The 24,311-nt window shown below is 34.1% G+C and overlaps 1 protein-coding gene across 1 annotated transcript; it reads left to right on the forward strand.

Annotated features, from left to right (window-relative positions):
- LOC106752704 (glyceraldehyde-3-phosphate dehydrogenase, cytosolic) lies at positions 1-23,176 on the forward strand. The gene is made up of 13 exons (XM_022777262.1): positions 1-70; positions 20,250-20,405; positions 20,516-20,539; positions 20,641-20,741; positions 20,879-20,994; positions 21,098-21,197; positions 21,389-21,535; positions 21,625-21,685; positions 21,779-21,876; positions 21,992-22,134; positions 22,287-22,370; positions 22,513-22,602; positions 22,808-23,176. Exons 1-13 carry the CDS (start codon positions 1-3, stop codon positions 22,854-22,856), a joined length of 1,239 nt encoding a protein of 412 aa, XP_022632983.1. The 3' UTR covers positions 22,857-23,176.
- Positions 23,177-24,311: the final 1,135 nt, after the last annotated feature.

A 24,311-nucleotide genomic window follows, 5' to 3' on the forward strand; every position in this document is an offset into this window, starting at 1 on the left:
ATGCAGCGGAATGAAGAGATGATTGATGGAGAATATGCACGTGAGGTGTTTGTTGAATGGTTTCGTGAAGGTGTGGCGAGTGTATAAGGTTTCTCAATCTCAGAAGGCCTTCCAAAAGGGAAGGAAGCTAGAGGAGGGAATGCAGAATAAGCACAAGATAGTTTCAACTCTGAAGATAGGCCTGGAGAAATCTCAATAGCATATCCTTATCAAATTAAAATTTATTTATCCAAAGGAATGAGCCCCCTTTTATAGATGAAGAAAGGACTCTGAAACGTACATTGCAAGCTACAAAAGAAGTGTGCTAGAAAAGCTACAAGGCTCGGGATGCAAGGTTCAGAAGCCAGCTAAGCAGCACGTGTGTGAAGAAGAAACTTGTCCATAAACGCTGAGCGGTAGAGGCGAACACCGTTGAGCAATGACGAGTCCGAAAGGCTTTTTTGCATTTGTTTTCTCAATCCGGAAGTCATTTGTACAATCCGAAAATGATTGAATTTGCACTCTTCTTTGCCTTCCTTGCTTCCTCTTGCTTTGGCAAGCCTTCTAAGATGCATAGGCATGATCGCCAACCTTTATTGGTGACCTACAAAACAATGTAAATATATTTAGTAAAGAGAATCCATCTAAGACTTAGATAAGGAAATAGTGTTTGTTGAAAGTCTTTATTCACTTTCATTTCTTAGTCTTAGTCTAAGTTGATACTTCGTTGAAAAGGAAATCCCTAAAGGAGTTGCCATTAACCCTCCCCCATTCTGAAATTAAAGTGCTTGGGGCATAAGGTTCAAAGGTCAGAAGATATGAAGATTATAGCAGACCTCCACGTCAAAAATATAAATCTTCTCTCTAACCCAAAACCAAAATATAGCTGTAGAACAAAACCAGAATCACAGCAAGAATCCCCTCTTCTGCAATCTGCAACACCACTTTGAACAATCCTAAAAGTGAACTATCACAACAGGTACAATTCCAGCAGTCTTCACATGATGCCAAGCCTTCAACACGACCACACAGAAGCACATTTCTTGTGCAAATAATAATCAGCAAATGTAAGCGTAGAAAGTCTCCTCTATGAATCTCGTTCAAGAAAGATCACCATCGTCTTCTTGGAGAATTCTTGGAGCTAAGAGAAATCTGAAACAGAAATGAAAGTTATCAGTTCATCAAAAGTCTCTAAACAAACCTGTGTTCAGCCTATTTATAGATTTCTGTTATGCAGTCAAATTCTCAGTCAAATGCGCTATTAATTCAGTCGACTGTATTATAACAGTTATAACAATTCAGTCAACGTTGTAGCTCACGGTCAACAAATAACAGAACACATTTAATACAGTTGACTAAGTCAACAATGCTCAATTAACTTTTAAAAATATAGTCGTTATAGAACAAGAGCATAACAGAGTTCCAAATCAGATAACAGATACAGTCAAATGTGTAAAACACATAGTCGACATCAACCATGTAAAACATTTTGAAATTATTTTCTTCTCAAAAATACACAGAGCATTGATTCTCAAAATTTGCACAAAGACTTTAGCATAGTTGAATCCATTCATAATGTAATCGACTGTACTAGAACTTTGTCACACAGTTAAAAGTTCATAAGAATGCTTGTGATTTTCAGCTTTAAAACATGTGCAGTAAAACATATGAAATGATGCATAGCACATAGCACATAAAGCATGTAAACACATTCCATATATATATATATATCAACAATCACCATAGGAACATGTAATGTTGTACATAAACATGTTCAACAGATATAATAGTTAATTTGCATAAGAACATGTAATAACAGCAAACAACATATGCATGTTATTAAGCAATGTGTTGTCATCATCAAAAACAACATTGATATAGAAATTGTGTTGTCAACAATCTCCCCCTTTTTTTATGATGCACAACCATGATTAATAACCAACCATGTTTGCACAATCTAATTTAAAACAGCAAAATATTAAGCAGAATAAGCAGAATATGAGATAAAATGAAAATGCATTCTCCCCCTTTCATATTCTCCCACTTTCATAAGGCTTTCATACAATCTTTCCCCCTTTGTGCATTAGCAAAAAATGTATGCTCTAGATATTCAGGCTGAAATATCAAACAGAGATGCATCAAACAGTAATATGCAATAATTAATATGTAGTGATGCTCTCATTAACACATTTAAATCACATGAAAATGATAACTCCCCCTGAAGTGCAGGCATGTGAAATACAAATGTGTAAAATGTGATACACCCCTATCATTATGCATGGATATTAAAATCAGATCAGGTGCACAATGCAGTATAACACAGAGTACACAATGCAGTATTGTAAAGATTTGTATCAAAGATAGGATAGCAAACAGTTTAGTCATGCAATGATACAATCAACAATCTTAGAATATTATCTCAAATAAGATATGTAAAGATCAATTTATATCAAAGATAATAGCAGATATTCAGAATAAGCAATCAATGAAAGAATAACCAAATTCCAGAATTGGAATTTATAACCCTGTTATAGAACAGTCGATTACTGTATTTCTCCATGTTGAGATTGTTGACAACACAAACTCTATATCAAACTGGTTTTTGATGATGACAACACATTGCTTAATAACAGTTACATATGTTCAAGTGCTACATGTTCAGTTGATGTGCTATACTGTTATGAACAATACCTTTATTGAACATGTTTTGTTATTTTGATGTTTGGCATCCTGTGAAGACTGCTGCATTTGACTGAAGGCTTGGCAACCTGTGAAGTGTAATGTGATAAGCTTGGCAACCTGTGAAGTGTGCTGTGATAGGCTTGGCATCCTATGAAGAGTGCTGGTGACACGTTGAGGATTGTTCAACGTGGGTGCAGATTGTAGAAGAGGGGATTCTTGTTGCAATTCTGGTTTTTGTGTGCAGCTATATTTGGTTTTGGGTTAGAAAGGAGATTTATATTTTTGCGTGGTGCTTCTATATATTCCTTGCTGTAAAAATCCCAACCATTATAGTGCATTTGCTTCCAAGGTTGGAAGGACACTGGATGTAGGTATTGTTGGCCGAACCAGTATAAAAATCAGTGTTTGATTTTCTCTATCCCTGCACTCTTTAAATTCAGTCGACTATACCTGTTTAGCAGTCAACTATGTCTTTCCGCTGCATTACATTTTTCAATAACTTGCATTTCAAAGAAAGATCAAAAGCTTTGAATTTTCATACTATGATTGCGAAAAGATTTTAAATTTGAACTACCACCAATTCACCCCCCCCCCCCTCTTTGTGTAAAACGAAGCCAACCTGTTTCCTAACACTCCAGTCGAATATATTGCTTTCCAATGTTGTTGAATTCCATTTGTAATTCCAAAAGCAATATTCTTCCTGCAAAACTTTCAAAAATCCTTTCCAGATCAAGCATTTTAGTTAAGCAAGATATATAATCAAAAGTAACTGAAGTCAAAATGTAAAGATGTAAAATAGTTCAAGCATATTCTACTTCACTCAAAACATTGTCAAATCAATCAATCAGACATATCAGATATTAAACAATCAGATTTAAAAAATATTGTATTGATTCAAAATACTAATTTCATTCCTTGAAAGAAGATATTACAATGAGAGAAACAAACAAGGAAAACAAAAAGACAACAAAAAAATTGTATCATAAGCCATATACAAGACAAAACAGGGTCAACGGAACTTTATTCTGATTTAGAGGATCCACTAATGTCATCCACTTCTTCCTTTTAAGGTTCATCTGATGATGATGAGATCTCAATAAAGTGTTTAAAGATATCATCCATCTTCTCATTTAAAGTCTTCAGCGACTTGCTTAAGATATTTACCCTTTTTGAAGTTAACTTAAATCTTTCTTCCACACGTTTTTCGAATTCGGAGTTAGATGGAGCAAACTCTTGATCACTATCACATTCTTTAGTGTTTTTCTTTGATTTTGAAGGATTTGATTCATCACGTTATATCTATCCAAGAGGTGTTCTCTTCATTCCAATGCATGTCAGGGTGGTCTTACCAATTACATTTTCTTTGCCATGTGTTCGTTTATTTTCTCCAGTGAGAATTACACCATAACTTTGCATAACTTTGCTTATGAAAACGCCATATGGAATTTGGTGTCAACCACCAGTTCCAACTTTTAGGATATGTTCTTTAAAGACAACAACCCAATTTGTTTGAATTCTTTGCACAATAGCATATAGTAGACAAACATCTTTAGGGTTAGCTTGATTATATTATATCTTCCAGGCAAGAGGATATGTCCCATAATGAAGGCAATAACTACTTCTTCTTTGTCAAGCCATTTAAATAAGAATTCTTTTTCCTTTCTATATCTTCCACGATATCTCATGAAGCTCTTGAACATTTCGGTTTTTCGTATCTTCTTGTATAGTGGACAGTCAAATTTATGAGTGTTCCAAAATCTTTCAGTCGAGCGAACATCCACCATATGTCATTGTCGATGACAATGTCTACACCTTTTACCCGCGAATGAATATTTCCATTCACTTCTTTGACATTGTAATAGAAAACTTCCACTAAATCATGATAGCAATCACCCTTCATTTGAATGAACTTGTCAAGACCTTGAAATTTGAGACCTTCAGGAAACATAAATTTTTCTTGTTCAAACAAAGTCAATTCAGTCATTTAATGTGTAACCACTTCCTTTAGCGTTCTCAATGTAACAAACCTTTCCCTGGAATTATCATCACTGATCCAGCCAGAGGAATTTACTTCTCTTTCAAAGGATGGAATGATCTTTTGCCTTTTATAGGAAGAGGATGCCATGATGTAGAGATAGAGAGCACTCTTGGTCAGAATAAGGGTTTTGTTTAACACTGTGCTTGAGTACATTAGACAAACACACACATATAGAGAGAGACGCGCCAAAGATGTAGTATTAAAACCTTTGATTTAAATCCTAACATTCTAAAAATAGATTTTTTTTTAAATCTCTTGAAAAGCATAGTTGAATGTATTAATAACATAGTCGACTAAGACACACAAAAAAACAAAGTTTCAAATTAAACAATCAATCATCTAGACAATCATTTCAAACAGAATGTTCAATCAATCGCATAATCACAACCAATCAAATCAGGCATAATGCAGCAGATTAATATAGTGTTACCAGTTGTAGATACTCAAGATTTCTTATCTATTCCATAATTGATTCATCCTTGAGATCAACTGCATCTGCAATATATCCTGCAAAATAATTTAAGTTTTGGTTGTTGGTATCCATTTAACTTTAGGTCCATGATTGTCAGTCCTTGTTACTTGTTCCTTTGGTATCCAAACATATAATCCTTTAGGAATAGCAACATTCCTATAATAACAATTTCTAACAGTATGACCAACACAATTACAATAGAAACATGCATTTCTAGCAGGTTTACTTAAATCAGTAAATTTCTTGGCATTGGTTCTGTTAGATTGAGCTTTGTAACCAATTCCTTGCTTGTAAATCGCTTTGCCAGATGATTTTAAAACAACATTTAAATTGTCTCTACCTTGAGTAAACTTAGCTAGCATGTTAGTTAAGTAACTTATCTTTTCAATATGAGCATGACAATTTTCACATACTTTTTCTACTGTAACAGTTTTAATTTCAACCTTCTTAGCAAATAACAAAGCTTCTTTTAATTATTTTTCTAATTTCTCATTATCAGCAACAAGGTTCTTAATTCTATACTCATAATCTCTTCTTTCAGAGTTTATTCCATTAACCTTGTATTCCAATCGCATTGCTTCAGCATGCAGTTCTCTGAATGTTTCAATTAGTTGTTGCTACTTTTCTTCTATTGACATCTTCTCAAATTCTTCATCGCTGTCACTGTCATCACTTAGTGTTCCAGCCATGTTGCAAATGTTGGATTCCTCCTCTTGATCAACATCTTCATCACTTAAGCTTTCAGAATCTAAGTTCTCCCAAGCAATGTATGCTCCTTTTCTTTTCATGTGTCTGCCTTGAGGAAATCTCTTCTGTCCTTTCTGCTTCGACTTTAGATCAGGACAATCAGGCTTGATGTGACCTTCCTTACCACATTCATAGCGCTGGGCAGCATTTGTACTGAAGCTTTTCTTTTTGCCTTCACCTGTAAGGTTAGTTAGTTGACTATCATTATTTAACAGTTGACTAAATTTCCTTACCATCAAGGTCATCAATTCTTTCTCGTCCATGTCTGTTTCTGAGTTGTTCTTGCTTGTAGCCTTCAGAGCAATGAACTTCTTTTCTTTAATCTCCTCTTCATCCTTTAATCTACCAAGTTCCAATTCATGTTCGTGTAACTTGCCAAACAAGGTAGTCATGTTCATAGTTGTGAGATCTTTGGATTTAGATATTGCTGTGACTTTTGGTTGCCAATTTCTGTTCAGACTTTTCAATATCTTGATATTGATATCTTCTTTGTCAAATACCTTCCCGAGAGCCATGAGATAATTTACAATGTGAGTGAATCGTTTCTGCACATCATATATGTTTTCACCATCTTTCATTATGAACAATTCATAGTCTTGTATCAATGAATTCTTTCTTGCTCTCTTTACTTCATCTGTGCCTTCATGAGTTACCTCTAAGACATCCCACATTTCCTTTGTAGTTTTGCATTGAGATATCTTGAAAAATTCATCAATAGTTACTGTAGAGGCAATAATATTTCTAACTTTAACATCATACTGAGCCTTTCTATTTTCATCAACAGTCCACTCAGTAAAAGGTTTTAAAACAGTTTTATCATCAACAGTTTTTGTAGGCACAAAAGGTCCATTTAATGTGGCATGCAAAATTCCTTTGTCTTGCGATTCAAGAAAGATTTGCATTCTAATTTTCCAAAATGGATAATTTTCAACAGCAAACAGAGGTGGTCTGTTTGTTGAAGCACTGTTAAGTCCCTAGCAAGTGTACCAAATCGTTATCAAGTAATATAAAATGGGTAAGTCCAAGTATCGTTTCCCAAAGGACTCTTAGACCTTAACTTTCGTGTAACCTAATTTCGTAAGACTTGAGAAAAGAATTTGATTTAGGTTTTTAATGCAAAAGTAAACATGCAAATGCAGTGATTCAATTGGCAAGGAAAAACTATGGATGAATGGAGTTGTTGGGGTTTACAATTTCATCTTATCCACTCTCTTATATCTACTTTTCTTATCTACTTTGCTTATATATCATATTGTCATGCAAATTTTCTTGGTCTACCCTTAACCCAATCTCTTGGCGAAAAGAGCCTATTACTAATTACCGGCTTGCTATCTCTAGCCTCCCCTAGTAACTAATAATGCATGATAAACGGAAGCAAAATACAATTGATTCTCCTACCCCTATCTCTAGAGGGTATTAGCTTAATCAAGGAATTCCCCCTAGTTCATGACATTATTGTACGTCTCCGTATCAATAAAGACAAACAACATTTACCGAATGAGTTAAACGATAAAAGCAATAAGCAAAGGTAAGGAACCCAACAATTGATAAATCAAGCATATGCAAGCATATAAAGTAAATAAGAATTTGGATATATGAGAGTTTCAAAAGATTACATTGTTCCCCAACAACAAAGGGTTTAGTTCACCATTATCATGGTGAAACTAGATGAAATACAATGGAAGAATGAAAGAATAAACCCTAGATTGAGTAGTTTGGAGCCTAAGCATCCAAAGAACGGCCTCCAAGGAGTGTAGAGTTGTTGTGGACGTTTCTCTTTGCCAAAAGAATGAGTTTTGATTCGCACTGGGTCTATTTATAGACCCAAAACATGATAGAAAGATCACAGAATCCGAGCTAATAAAAACATATAACTGTTCAACGGCTAAATAAACCGCTCTGCGGTTTCCCCCTTAGCCACGTGGCCGTTCAGCGGTCAGTTTTACCGCTGAGCGGTTTGCCTCAAATCGCCCTAGATGCTCAACGGTCCATTTTGACGCTCAGCGGTTCTTCTGACCCTTATTTTCATCCTTATTCTTCATCTTTCACGTGTCTAAGTCCACCTTGCTTCACTTCGATCTTCAATTCACCTTAAAACCTTGCAAAACAATGTAAAAACAAGCATAATATCTCTAAAACCAACTTTTGACTCTCACATGACTCAACTACGTGTTTTACTTGATTTTAAGCTCATATGTTTTGAATTTTAACAAACAGCTATAAACAAAATGAGCATATGACAAAGTCTTATCTTTGGAAAAGTAATATAGTTAAAAGATAAGCGGTCTATGAAAAAGCTTTGTGAAACCTAAGTACCTTGAGAAAAGCTTTAATAAATGCGCTAATACATGAATAGACAAACTACTAAACGTTTTCCTACTAAATGCGTCAATGAGAGCCTTACTAAACACAGTCATGCTATACTTTGTTAAACAAGGCTAGACGAGCTCTCACTATGATTTATAAAATGATGTTTTTGGTAAACATTCTAAAAGGTACAAACATTATCCCAAAAACATGTTGAAAAGTATCTCCCTAAACATGCTTTTGAATCAAACAAGTACTTACTAGAATGCTTAAACTATCAAATGTTGTTTTAGAAATGAAAAAAAACATTGAAATACGTCTCATAACAATGAAAGTGATAAGAAAAATGACATATCTACATGCATGCATATCTACTCAACTCTGTGTAGATTGCCTATGTCAAGTATCCACCTGCTCCATAATATACAAATCAGAAGTAGACGTTAGAGGCAAAGAAGATATTCACGGAATGTTCTCTTTATCAAAAGTCGTGCCAGGAAGTTCGTACAACCTACTTTTGATGAAGTACTTAAAAAGCATGTCTACTCTAGCAAGTTGACTTTAACCAACGGTGGCTACCTACGACAAGGCTAAGAGGATCCGAAGATCAACGCAAATTATCATCTAACAGACATTTTCTTGACGCCTATATATTGAAGAATGTTGAAGAAAAGAGAAAGAGATCAAGCAAATGAACGCGAAAGAAAATATTTGTGAAGAAAAGCAAGCTCAAAAGAAAAAGAAAACACTCTCAGGCTTCATAGAATCATAAGCTTACTATTGTAAGAAGAGAGAAAACTCTAAGAGTCTGTTAGATTGAATTGTATTGTATACACATCCTCTTTGCGAGAGTAACTGTCTAAGGAATGGTAAGTGATTTATTTGATTGCAAATTCTGAAGAGAATTCAAACACTTAACGCTTAACTCGGTGTGGTTAAACGATAGCTAGACAAGTTTGTCTAGTGGAAACTAGGAGCGGGTGAAACTCAACTTGACAATGTATCGGGAAGATACCATTAGTGTCTAGAGATACCAGGAGTGGTGAAGAATATTGCACAACCAAGAGTGGGTGACACCTACAATGGTGCGGATACTCAGTTGTAATTTTGTTGAAGATTATAGTGGAAAACACTAAGAGGTCTTAGAGGAGAACTGCACGTAGCTCGGTGGAGTGAACCTGTATAATATTATCTGTGTTTATTACTTCAATCTTACTAAACATTTTTCTTACAAACCCTGCAGTTGTGTGTTATCTTAACTATTATAAAAGCTCTTACCACCAAACACTACTTTTATCAAGAACTAGCATCATCAAAACATTGAATCAAATTTGATTAGACAATTGAAAATATTTGTTTGAGAACTGGTACTTTGAACAGAACTTTCAAGTCAAGCGTTTAACAACTTTCACCTTTGCGAAAAGTTTTCCTATAACCCTATTAAGACAAAATCGTTTATGCGCCTAAACACTCTCATGTTTTTAAGTTTAACCAAACGTTAAATGGAATAATAATTTGAAAACAACATAGGATGAAAATACAAAGACTTAGAACCAAAATCCCCGACATAGAAAACCTTAGGATATTAGGAAACAGAAAAACAACTAAGCCAAACACCCAAACGAAAGGATAAAAGAAGTCAAAAGCATCTAAGAGAGTTGAAACTAAAAGCGTTAAGTTTATCATACCTAAAGGGTATTCAGATTAACTCTAGGGAAAACAAAACAATGTCAAAGATGATGTCATTGACAAAACACACTAAAAGACTAAAACTTAAAGCACAAACAAAATTAAACGTTATTTGTGTGTAAAGGCAAAATAACAAAAACGTTTACTCTGTCTAAACGATAGCAAAAGTTAAGAAGTTACTTCATTAGACGACAAAGTCTTTAATCAATATTTGATATCTTTGAAAGAAAAGCTTAATTGTCAAACATTACCTCAACCGTAGGAAATCAAAAACCACTTTGTTGTTCTAAGTAAGCACTAAATGACATTAAATGTTCAACGTTCAAAAAAAACAAAAGTGATAAGAAAAGACATATATGTTGCATGCACAATCTACTATATTCTCTACAAATGAGTTATTTTACATGCATCCACAAAGCTTCAAATCAAAATATCAGAAGTGGACATTAGAGACCAAAGAAACATTCATATAATGTTCTTTACTTGAAGCCATGTCTCAAAACGTACAACCTTCTTCAAGCAAAGGAATGAAAAAGCATGTCTGCTTTGCAAGTTGACTTTATCCAATGGTTGTTATACACGAAGAAAGAGAAAGGACAAGAATCAAGGCCAAAAGCTCAGTCTAACAGACATTTATCCAAAAGCCTATAAATGCAAGAGCTTTGAAATGATGAATTAAGAGGATAGCAAGAGAAAAGCATTCAAAGAAATATTCATCTTGAGAAGCATTCCAAGAGAAAAGAAAGAGCTTATTGAAAAGAATACATCTGAGCAAAAAAAAGAGAAAAAGAGAAAAAAGAAGAAAAGGAATACTCTCGAACTTCATGTCAAACTACTTATTGTTTGTAAGAAAGAGAGAAAGAGAAAAAAGAGAAACACCTACGAGTGTTTAGACTACATTGTATTGTAATTACATCCTCTCTACGAGAGTAGTAGTCTGAATGACTTGTAAGCAATCTTCGATTGCAATTCTAAAGAGAATTAAAACACTTGTTGAACTTAGTTGAGTTAAACTAAATCTAGGCAAGGTTGCTTAGTACTATGAGTGTTGTGAATACTCCTCCAAGTCTAGGGTAACAGGTAATTATTCGCTGACTGCGGAAACCAGGAGTGGTGACAATACTCAACCAAGTCTAGGGTAACAGGTGATTACTCGCTGACTGTGGAAACTAGGAGTGATGTGAATACTCAGTGTAATCTTGTGGAGATTATAGTGGAACCCTCTACGGAGGAGACTGGACGTAGCTTAGTTAGAGTGAACCAATATAAAATATTTGTGCATTTAATTCCTCTCTTGTCTAAACGCTTCTCTTACAAAACTTGTAATTGTGTTTTTGTTTCTAAATGCACGAACTTTCCAAGCTAAACGATTACTATTAAACAAAGGAAGTTCTTATAAACTATGTAGTGTACATTCTGAATAGTACGACAAAAGCATTTCCTGAAACAATCTCTTATTAGGTAGAACGTCTAAGCATTTAAAAGAAAATCATAAATCTCTACAACGTGCTATATCATAATGGTTGTGAAAAGAAGTTTTACTTTAACAATATTCAAACCCCACTTAGTGTTTTTCAAGTAATTTAATTGGTATCAGACCTAACCTCGCGGGGTAAGTTCTTAAGAGGACTCGAGGAAATAATCCTGGAAAATGAAAAACAAAGGATACATTGTCAATCGCTCTCCCTATTCAAGGGTGAAATGTTCGACCATTGGAAGCAAAGAATGATTGCATTCTCTAAATCATGTCATATTGATGTTAAGATGTCGGCAAATGTACTGAATCGTATCAAGTAATATAAAATGGTAAGACCAAGTATCGTTTCCCAAGACACTCACGGCACTAAACAATCATGTAATTACTTAACCAATTAAGACTGGCAAAATATTTTGTTAGTTTAAAATGCAAATGCAATAAAAGTAAATATGAATGCAATTTGATCAATTGAGGCTTTAAACACAAATGTGGATGGATGATGTTGATAATATGAGATGAGTATGTTGTTGGGGTTTAGATTTCACCTAATCACTTTCGTGCATATAAGAATTCATCTTCTTCATTCAATTTTAATGTCACTCTTTAAATTACTTAAAACTCGATCCCTCCGCGAAGAAAGCCTATCCTTAATTACTAAACCACAATCCCTTGCATGCCTAATAATTATCTTTACATTACGAACAGGAGCTTAAGATAACCAAACCTCATATCCCCATCCTTGGGCAATATTGCATTTGGAAGAAATTCTCCAAATCTTGGTTTCTAGGTATTTCCCAATAACAAAGAAGACCATAAAATATAACAATTTAGCAAAGGAGAAAATCCCTAACAATTAATGAAAGAAGCATATAGCAATTCAAAACAAATTGAAATACATAAGAGTTTTAGAAGTTACATCTTCCCCAACAACAAATAAGATTATTTCTCCACCGTCATGAAGAAATTAGGTGTACAATGGAATGAAAGAGAAAGAAAAACCCTAGAAACTGAAGAGGAGAGCTCCTGCATCCATAAATCTGCCTCCAAAGGGGGGAAACATGTGCTTTTGTGCTTAAGCCATCAAGAGATACCAACCCTAGGGCGAGCAAGTCCTTAAATAGAGCAAAAATAAAGTCCAAGCCCAATAACATTGGCGCTCAAAGCCCCAACTTAGGTCAGTCAGGCGAGCTTGCGAGAGGAGTGACGCTCAAGGCCCCTTAGAGGGCACCCAAGCATGGTGCAGCATTGAAGTTGGCGCTCAACGTCCCTAATGGGGCGCCTAGGAAATTATGTGTGACATCCTGCATTGAGGGCCCTTAAAGGGGGCAGTCAGGCGCTTGTGTGACTTCCTACCTTCTTCTTTGGTGCTTTATTTGTCCCTCTTGAGTTCCATCTCCTTGATATTTTTGCTCTTCTTCCAAATCATACCAATAACCTACAAAATTAAGGGAATTTAGTAATAAAATCATCAAGTATAACCTCCACTCACTTATTCACAAAACTAAATTAAAAACAAGGAATCAAGAAAGTTTTTAAGTTAAAAAGGGTGAATTTAATATCAAAATTGCATCACAGATAGCAGTATATTCAACCGTTATCAATTGACATGTAGGACATTGTGAAGCATGATAACTACATTTTTGTAGATGAAGACGGAGAGTCACTTTCAAAAAACAAGTGGACTTACGAAGAGTACAGAAAGGTTCACGTTTTCCAAGAAGCTAAACAAATGTGGGATACCTTGGTTGTCACCTACAAAGGATCAAGCGAAGTCAAAAGAAGTAAGTTGAGCTTGTTAACCAAACAATATGAACTGTTTTCGATCATATTGATAAGATCCAAAGAATTATTGCAATACAATGGAGACGTCAGGTCACAACTCTAAGAACATCAAAGAATATAGATGGAATGAGTCTAGAAGAGTTGGTAGGGGTATTAAAGATTCATGAGCTCAAACTTCTACAAGATGGTTCTCTCAAGAAGGAGAAAAGGATTATGCTCAAAGCTACTAAGAAGACACCAACCAAAGCTCTCAGAACAAATGAATCCTCCAAGAAGTCAAATGATGAACAAAACTCCATGAACGAGAATGATGAAGAGAAGCTTTCATTCATTTCAAGAAAGCTTCAATCAATGTGGAGGAAAAGGAAACTCATAATGTTCAAGAATAGACATTTTAAATCTAGCTTTAAGAACAATATAAAAGATAGATGACCAAAAGACACAACGGTCTATTTCGAGTCCAAAAAAAACCTAGACATTTCATATCAGAATGTCCCGAGATTGAAAAGATGAAAAGAAAATCAGTTGGGTCCATATATGAAAAGAAAAACATATTGATGAACACCTGGACACATCTTACGACGACAAGGATTCCAAAGTGTGCCTAGTAGCAGGGAATGCTGAGAGTAAATTAGACGACTCTAATGATAAGGTAAATTTTTCTAACCTACACTCAATTAGAAACGCATACTAAGAATTGTTATCTTATTCATCCAAATTGTCTAGTACATATAGGGATTTATGTAATCAACAAACAAAACTCCTCACACAAGGAAATAATCTAAAAGAGAAAGTAACTACATTTAGGGCTAATGTGATGACATTATAACAAAAGTTTAGTAATCTTAGGATAGAGTTGAGTGTCTCAAAACAGGATAAGGAAAAAACTAGGCTACAAAATAAGAAGCTTGTAGAATATATAATAAAAACCAAGAACGCAACACATAGAATCCTTTAGGCATGAAAATGATATCCTCACCAAAATAGTAGGCATTCATCCAACAAACAAGGTCTAGGTTATAGAAAACCAAATAGAAAAAAATAATAATAAAACTAACTATATTAGGTTTACTAGGTCAAATAGTAATAAATTAACTTTTAAGAAGAACAAAATGTATGTGTCTAACAAACCAAGACCCAACTTGTTATGGGTACCTAAGAGTCAAATAATTCCCCTTTCTGATATGTTTGATGATCGAAAGAAAAGCCCTATGATCAAGGTCGTACCATAATCAAATTAATATGTAATTAAAGTGCAGTATATACAAGGAAGTGACTCCTAGGTCATCTCTTAAGGACCAACATTTGGTTCAGTCATTAGATCAAACACGTGGTGGGGGGAGGTTTTTGGACAAAATTGTGAATTGAAATTAAACAAATAAAACATGAATTCAAACACTAATTGAAAACGATTGATCACTAGCTCAACTGCATTGTTCCAATCATAAATTAACAACAATTACCCCTAATCCAACACAAGTTAGCCAACTAAGCGAGGACTAACCATGTTTTCATAAAAGCAAATTAAGCAAATGTAATGCATACATTCAATCAATTTTGCACCATAAAATTTAATAGACTATGCGAAGATTAAACACCAATTAGGCAACTAAGTGTATACTCAATCGCAAACACAGGACAAACTCAATATTATGCAAAGTTATAGCAGCAGAATGACAATCACTGTGCAGAAATCTCATGGAAACGATGCAATCTTGTTAATGAACAGCCAAACAGAATTACGCTTTCATTAAAATGAATTTGAAACAGAAAAGTGGAATCAAAAACATCATTGCAGAGGCAAAATGAAAGCAAAGGTAGAAGCAACAATAGAGCACAAAACGAAAAACGAAACTTAACTCTGAAAACGAAACTTAACTCTAAAAATGAAACTTAACCCATAAACGAAATTGGAAAACGCAATGCATATAGAAATGAAATTGGAAAACCTAAATGCAGAGAACAAAACGCAATTGCAAATGAAAAATGAAATTGAAGCAAGAATGAAAACGGAATTGTAATTGAAATCAAAATTGATTCACTACAAGAAGAGGAAATTGAAAGCAAACCTAAACCCCCAAAAGGGGGGAAGATGAAGAACGTCCCAAGCTTAAACGAAAATGAAAGAGAGAAACCTAAATCTAATTTTTGGGTATTAATAACCCCCTAGGCCGAAAATTCCATCCGTATGAGTTTCTCCTAATTTGACCAAAAATAGACTTAAAACTCAAATCTGCTTCAAAATTAAAAGAATTAAAATTACAAATGAAATTAAAAACAATTGTTGATGTGTAAAATAATAAATGATGTGGTCACACTCTTGTTGTCCCAAAATATGATTCCAAAATTGTCCTGCAAATAATAATTGGAATAATTAAGCCCAAATAATTCAAATTAATTAAAATAAGAATTACTAGTCAAATTAAGCCCAAATAGCAAATATTACACAATAATGGAGAATTAAACACAATTCACTAATACAATTCGGTGCGGAAAGCTAAGTGAATAGTACAAAATAATGATTCATCACCCTGTCATGGTACCTAGACAGTTGCTGCTCATGTCACATGACGGGAGAAAAGTGTATGTTCCTTAGCTTGAGGGACAAGAAAGGAGGATCGATCACATTTGAAAACCAAAGAGGAAAAATCATAGGAATTGGAAAGATAAGTGTTGATAGGGGAAGCAATGTAATGGTTGAACCCAATCCCTATTATGTTATTTTTTTATGATGACAACACATTAATAGCAACAACACATAAATGTTGTCATGTCACAACAAAAAAGTGTTTATGTGTTGTGTTATACATATATGGAAGGATAATGATATTTAGACAACATTTTTTTGACAACATTTGAACATTGATTACGTGTCAATCTGTGATTGGTCAAAAATTACTCCACAATATTGTGGAGTAATTTTTGACCAATCACAGATTGACACGTAATCAATGTTCAAATGTTGTCAAAAAAATGTTGTCTAAATATCATTATCCTATATGGAATGTATAAATGCTTACTATGTTATATGCACATATTGTGTAAAATGCATATGTTGAACATATTGTTGATTGATGCATACTTTTGTGATTATGATGAGATTATATCTTTGTATGCTCACTGTATGTTTTTGTGAAAAGAAAACCACATGCACAAAAGCATATCTGCATGACTTAATCGATTACAGTGTTGCGATAATCAATTAAGATCATCAGACAGCTTATGTTTTGAACTGTGGCAAAACAACTAGTTTGAATCGATTACATTGTTGAATTTATTAAAACAAGTGTGTTTCCATATATCTTTTTCAGATGTGTCGTGATGAGTTTTTGAGAAGAACAATTTTCAAAATTTGCTTAGGTATTAAGCTTAATTGATTACCCATTTTTTGTATTCAATTAAGTCTGTTATGTTTTGAAAATTGATTTTATGCTAGTCATAACTGCTTTAACGGTCATATTTTTAAATATGTTTGACTAACATCTAATGTTAATCGATTACATTAATTGAGCATTCAATTATGAGCTGAGTTAGTTGTAATATTGTTACATATGCTTTATATGTAACCGATTACACTACTAATATGTAATCGATTACTTTGCGTCTGATATGACAATAACTATAAATTGACGCACTGTTTGTATTTCTGTAACTTTTGATCATTCTAACGTTTTCATATCTTACAATTTTGATCTTAGAAAGCATTACAGATTACTCTTACGCTCCAAGAATCAAGAACGCAAGGAATTTGAAGAATCTTGAGGAATTCTTGAGAGGCATCTTTGTGGACTGAATTGACTGATCACATTAGCACGACTAAAGGTGCATCTAGTTTTGATCAGAACAAGTTTTTGCAATCTTTGATTTGTTGTTTCCCAAGACGTGCGCGTTAGGAAGAAGAGTGAGGAGCTCTTGACTTTGAGAGGAGATTCTCAAAGGGTTTCTGCAACAAGACCGTAGGGTGTTGTGTTTGCAGGTGTATTTTGTTTCTATATTTGATTAGGAGTTTGGGAGGTGTTTACGTTTGAGTGTGCTTTGTAAAGCCTTGATTGTAATACTCTGAACATTATAGTGAATTACTCTACAATCTAAGATTGATTGGGAGAGTGACTAGATATAGGCATTGAGCCCAAACCTGTATAAAAACTGTGTTTGATTTTCTCTCCTTATCTCTTTACATTTTGATTGCTTACCTCATAAGAAAGATTCAAAGAACATTATAATTCTTCAAAAAGATTTTAAAAGTGCATGTTTTTATTAAACACCAATTCACCCCCCTCCCCCTCTAGGTGTGGAGAAACAAGCTTCATTATTTCTAACAATAAGTACAAATCTTCCCCCCTCCCCCATTGATAATATTTTGTTACTAGATGGCCTTATAAACATAATCTGCTTAGTATAAGTCAATTATGTGACAATGGATATAATGTTGTTTTTGAAAAAGGTCAATGTAGGGTATTAGATAATAATAACCCCTTAGTATTTGCAACTAATGGACAAGGTAACTTGTATAAAATAAACCTAGATGAATTGTAGTCTCAAAGTGTCTCATGTTTTGTATCTGTGAAAGATGAGGAAATAACATGGCATAATAATTGTGGACATGCAAGCATGAGATTGTTCTATATCAAATATGAAGACATAAAAAGTCTGATAAGATAATTGAATTTTCTTTCCTTCGAATCATAGAATCAAGTGTTCTATCTGTAGGGCCATAATAGAATCTCAACTAAAGTATCTTTTTCAACTAAAGTATCTTTTTTAACTAAATTATCTTTTTCAATATTCACGATTCAAAAGAATATGAAATGAAATATATTCTCCCTTTATTTTTTTAAATTGATTTTATATAAATGACAATATAATTAGATTGTTATATTTGACTATGTTTATAAATTGTTACATTATTGAAATTATAGGTATCAAAGTATACATATCTATGTTGTATGAAGTATTCATATTATCCATGTGAAATTCGCATTATAGACCTTTTTAGGCATAGATTGTAATTTGTCTTAAATGATATTATTTACTTAGTATGTTAAATTTTAGTATAACTGATGTTTTACAAGCATTGTATCATCTTCAGATTTCTCAATTCAGTATGAGAATTCAATTGAATTTCGTTGTATTACTCAAATAATGGCATTTTCTTTTGAAAATACACAATTATTGCAATTACAATTACAAATTAGAGAGACAAACATTTTGCACATCAACACTTTTCTAGTGTTGCACATATTACAAAGACTAACAGTTAGAATCACAAAATACAGAGGCCAACTATATCCTTTCCTCAATTCTAGAAATGTTAATCATTTCATCTGCAGATTTCTCAATTTAGTATGAGAATTCAATTGAATTTCGTTGTATTACTAGAATAATGGCGTTTTCTTTTGAAAATACACAATTATTACAATTACAATTACAAATTACAGAGACAAACATTTTGCACATCAACACTTTTCTAGTGTTACACATATTACAAAGACTAACAGTTAGAATCACAAAATACAGAGGCCAACTATATCCTTTCCTCAATTCTGGAAATGTTAATCATATTCAAGTTGCAATGTCTAACTCACAACCATGGTCTTTAAATGCATAGACCTTGTTGTTTACTGTTGGCATCTACACCATGCCATCTGCACACGCATGCCATAACTGAGGATCCAAACACCTCTCTGCCTCCTTCAATTTCTCTTTCGAGTCCATGAATGTAATCATCTTTCTCATCAACTTTCCCAAATTGAGTGTACCTTTTTATCACAAAAAATCGTAAGAGGAAAAAGGAAGGAACCTCGATCTAGGCATTAGCTGCGACAATATGAAGTGGACAGTGGTGAACCAGACAAACGCCATCACGGTCTCATGTCTTTGTTCCTCTCCCACTATGAATAATCTTCTTCACGAACCTGTAAAAACCAAATCGCGAGAATCGCGCCACCCAAATTGTGCAACCACAACGGCCATGGAGCATTTAGTTCCATCATCATGCACCTACAATCATAGATAATCCAAACCCAGAAAAACACAAATTGAAACCTAACTCGCGAGTACGAAGCTTCTTAGAACCTTAAATCACGCAAGAATCCCCTCTACATCAAAACCCTAATTTGGGTCGAGAATTGCTTTTTTTCTTTTTTCTTTTCTTTTACTTTACCAAATTTTACATCATAATTTAAATTTTATTTCCACGTAATAAGATCATACAAATCAACATGTTTATTGTGCAACATGTCAGCAGTTCTTGACTTCGTTTCTGTCCACTTAATGGTTTAATTGTTAAGGTTTTATAAAATTTAGAACTCAATTGAGACCGTTTTCAACAAGAAGACCCACTTGAAATTCTTCAACAAATAAGAAGATCATCCAAAGGTTTAAACCTTATAGTTATAAAGTTTAAAAATTGAAAAATATAAAATAGTGTTTTAAATCTAAAATAATTTTTCTTAATTTAAAATATACACACATTTTCTTCACTTTTACTTTCTTTTTTTTAGCGTAAAGACCTGCAAAACCTTTTGTCTTTCTTATTCTTTTCTTGCTCGAGCGTAACCAACACCCTCGTTCTAACCCTTTGCACAACAACCTTTTTCCTTTACCCCGTTTTCTTTTCCATGTTTGTATTTTTTTTTTCTTATTTCACACCTGCATTTGAATTCCTTTTCGGGCAAAATAATAATAATAAATAATTAAGACTGTGAATTAATTAAAAACAGCAATAACCATAACTGTTACGCTATTATTAATTAAATCAATAAATTAATTATATATAACAGTATTAATATTGCTTAAATCATTTAGTGAAATGTATCTTATTTCTAAAAAGTTGTTATATTTCTTAAATAATTCACAATTTATCTTTAATAAATATTACGAGTGTTCAGTTTCGTATCGAGGAATAAAAAGAAGAAAAAGATAACATTTTTGATAATATAAATTAATTTAATTTAAAAATTTGTGTAATTATATTGGAAGCAAAGGGTAACCTAATCTAAGTTTTACTTATTTTAGAGGAAATTATAAAAGAAGAAATTAGAGGGGAACGTAGAAATGGGAGAAAATGGAATGAGGTAATCTTACACGGGTCTTACGCCGGTCTTGTAGGTGTCACCCACCACCTACTACTTTTCATTTCCCTTTTCTATTAAAACCCTATCTCACTCCCCACTTACTCACTCACTTCCATTCTCAACTCTTCTCTTCCAATTCCAACCAACCACTCATGGGTATGCAATAACCACCACACCTGTTGCCTTTTCTCTTCTCTTCGTTTTCTAATCTTCTCACTTTTTTCTTCTTTCTTTCTTTTTTTTTTCCAATGAATTTCATGGATCAGGCAAGGTCAAGATCGGAATCAACGGTACACCATCTTCATCCTCTTCCTTCAGATCACTTCAACACTTTTTCAACTGTTTCATTTTCGTTTTTCTTTTTCATATTTATTTATTTGAAATCTAACAGGATTTGGAAGAATTGGCCGTTTGGTGGCCAGGGTGGCTCTTCAGAGAGACGATGTGGAACTCGTTGCTGTTAACGATCCCTTCATCACCACCGATTACATGGTACACATCTTCTCTTCTCCCTCGCTGTCACCACTATAACATGATTTTTTTACTGTTCAGATCGGCAAGCTTTTTCATTTGTATATCGTTATTAGCCGTTAGATCTGGTTGTTCACGGTGTTTGGTTGCTTCTGTAGACATACATGTTTAAATACGACAGTGTTCATGGACACTGGAAGCATCACGATGTCACCGTGAAGGACTCCAATACCCTTCTCTTTGGTGAGAAGCCAGTCACTGTTTTTGGACACAGGTCTATTTCTCACCCTTTTTCATGACTTTCGTTGTTTTCCTTTGCATTTTTATGTTGTAATTGTTCGTCTCTTCGCGCCGTTAAATCTTTTCTTAATCCTCAGGAATCCTGAAGAGATCCCTTGGGGTTCGACCGGAGCTGATATCATTGTTGAATCCACCGGAGTTTTCACCGATAAGGACAAGGCCGCCGCACATTTGAAGGTTTCTATTTACAGCACTACCCTTTAACTCTATTAAGTAATTATTTACACGCGTTGGTATTTTCTGTGTATTAGTATTGTATCCTAATTTTGCTGCTTTTTTTGAAATATTATTTGAGATTTATATTTTTAGGCGATTTAGTGTGAAGTGGAATTTTAATGTTTGTTTTGTTTGTCTTTTTATTAATCCAGGGTGGTGCTAAGAAGGTTATTATTTCTGCCCCCAGCAAGGATGCTCCCATGTTTGTTGTTGGTGTTAACGAGCACGAGTACAAGCCAGAGCTTGATATCATTTCCAATGCCAGCTGCACAACCAACTGCCTTGCTCCTCTCGCCAAGGTTTGCTGTTTGCCTGATTCCGTGTAGTATATTTTGTTTTGTTGTTTTGTGACTATTATAATTTTAATATTTTCTTGTTAATTTTGCAGGTTATTAATGACAGATTTGGCATTGTTGAGGGTTTGATGACCACAGTTCATTCCATCACCGGTGAGTCTCTCTCTGAATGGTTTTCCTGTTGCATGTTTTGGCTCATACATACTAATTACTAAGTCTGGTTTATGTTATTGTTTTGCAAACCAGCTACCCAGAAGACTGTTGATGGACCATCAGCCAAAGACTGGAGAGGTGGAAGAGCTGCTTCATTTAACATCATTCCTAGCAGCACTGGAGCTGCCAAGGTGAATATTTCATCCAATGTAGTTTGGTGTTTCTGGCTTTGCCATAAGGTTGATGTTTAATTGTTACAGACAACTCTATTTTTGATTTTTACGATTCTTATTTTTCTGTGCCAAGGCTGTTGGGAAAGTCCTTCCTTCTTTGAATGGAAAATTGACTGGAATGGCATTCCGTGTTCCCACCGTGGATGTCTCCGTTGTTGACCTCACAGTGAGGCTGGAGAAGAGTGCCAGCTATGACGAAATTAAAAATGCTATCAAGTAAGGGCAGAATACTCTTATTGATATTGTGGTGCTGCTGAATCTTATGCAAATTTTTGTGACTCTTGTTATTCGAGATCCAATTCAAGTGGTGCGCCCAGTTTTGGGATTGGTCCTTGCGCACTGTCTAATATAAATGTTGTCTTTTACAGGGAGGAATCCGAGGGCAAGTTGAAGGGAATTCTTGGTTACACCGAAGATGATGTGGTCTCCACCGACTTTGTGGGTGACAGCAGGTATATAAATTTTGCCACAGTTGTGAAATTATTCATACATGGCAGCTGTAGTGATGCTTAATGTCCAAGTTTTTGTTACCTTTTTTTTTTCACATTATTCATGTACCTGTTACTGAACCCTTTTGTCTTATTTTTGTTTCAGATCAAGTATTTTTGATGCAAAGGCCGGAATTGCATTGAACAAAAATTTTGTGAAACTCGTCTCGTGGTACGACAATGAGTGGGGATACAGGTAAACCACCTTAAACCTTTCTTGTGTAGAACAGAGTGGTAGTGCGTCATGTAACAGATTTTTAGTTGATCAATTAACCCAATTAGTAATTAAATTTGGCCAAAAATCTAATCATGCTAATTATATATGCTTTATTATCATTATATCATTATTACTTTTATTAATTCAGCTAGATCTTATACCTGCTGTGTTCCTGGTCTTGCAGCTCACGTGTGATTGACCTGCTTGTTCACGTTGCCAAGAACTCTCTTTAAGCTGGTACTGCATGGTAGCATGTCTACACGTTAGTACCGTATGTTTACTTTTAGCTGCGATTTTAGTGTCTTGCTCATGCAAAAATGAGTAGTCTGAATAAATCAGGAACCATTGTTGTTACCCTGCTAGGAGCTTTAAGCTCTTTTTTTGTTTACCCTCTTCTGTGTGGGGGAGGGGATTGAGCTTTTGGCTTTTTATGTACTTTGCTGTTGTACTCGGCTTTATATATCTTTCTGCGCATGTTTTTGCACATTTAAACATGGGATTCTAAGTTAACTTTTTTGGTTTTATAAAACTTAAACGTGGTTGGATCAGTTTATGATTAATTTTTTATGGAAATATTCTCGAAAAGTTATACAAAGTTGTTATTCCTTAAACTTCGAGACAAAACGGCCGTTCATTTATTCACTTAGCCAGTCCTGGTTTTTAATTTAAAGTGATGATGTACCAACAAGGTGGCTGAATTTGCGATCATTACCTCATATTCCTTTGGATCATGTTAGATTATAAGATTTTTCTTGTTTAACTTTTTTCTATTTGTCTGTGTGTATTTCACTATCGTATTGCGTATTGTCCAAGTCTGATTACTCATTGGATTACCATTTTAATACCGTCTATTGTTGATTATGTTGCTGTACTCTAGAGATGAACGAAACAGGTGCAAAATAATTCAGGAAATGGAAAGCCTTCTGTACAAAATAATTTAGTGAAAGTTTAAAATTATTAAATACTTTAAATTATGAAAACTTTACAAAGCTTTTAAAATGACACGTGTATATGAACAGCGCTCACACAAGTAGCACGTTTATGTGGGCATATTTTTGTTCATAGGTTTAATTTTAAATTTTTAATACAATTCTTGTATTTAAATGGTTAATTTGTATAGGATTTGTGGATATGTTTACGTTTTCATTTTAGGTTTAATTTTAAGTTTTTAGTGCAATTCTTGTATTTAAATGATTAATTTGTATAAGATTTGTACAAATGGATTTATCAAGTTTGTAAATAAAAAAGTTATTTTTATTATTTTTAAATGTTAAAATATTTGTTGATTAATCTGTATAGGAATTTACGTGGAGTTAAATGCACCAAGTATGCCCATTTTTTAACAATGGACAACACAAGCAACATTTATTGCCACACTACCTAATTTTTTATACATATTTGTACAATACATATTTCTTCTTCTTCACCACACCTACAGAAATCAAATTCACCAGCCAACGAAATACACAACCGAAACCAAGTTTAGCCACTGGAGCGTGCCTCCATCAATGCAGAAGCCCCTCTTCAAAACGTGGAACCCTGATTTCTGGGATCCTGATTTTTGGGAGAAAAAGGGGACTACTACATGGTATCCCTGAACAATCTTCTCAGGTCAAAATTGGCCAAACAGTCAACCTTGGTCAATGGTCAAAGAAAAAGGACTAAAGCATAATTAGAGAAAAAATTTG

The sequence above is a fragment of the Vigna radiata genome, unplaced genomic scaffold (assembly GCF_000741045.1).
Source record: "Vigna radiata var. radiata cultivar VC1973A unplaced genomic scaffold, Vradiata_ver6 scaffold_43, whole genome shotgun sequence".
Lineage (NCBI taxonomy): Eukaryota > Viridiplantae > Streptophyta > Magnoliopsida > Fabales > Fabaceae > Vigna > Vigna radiata.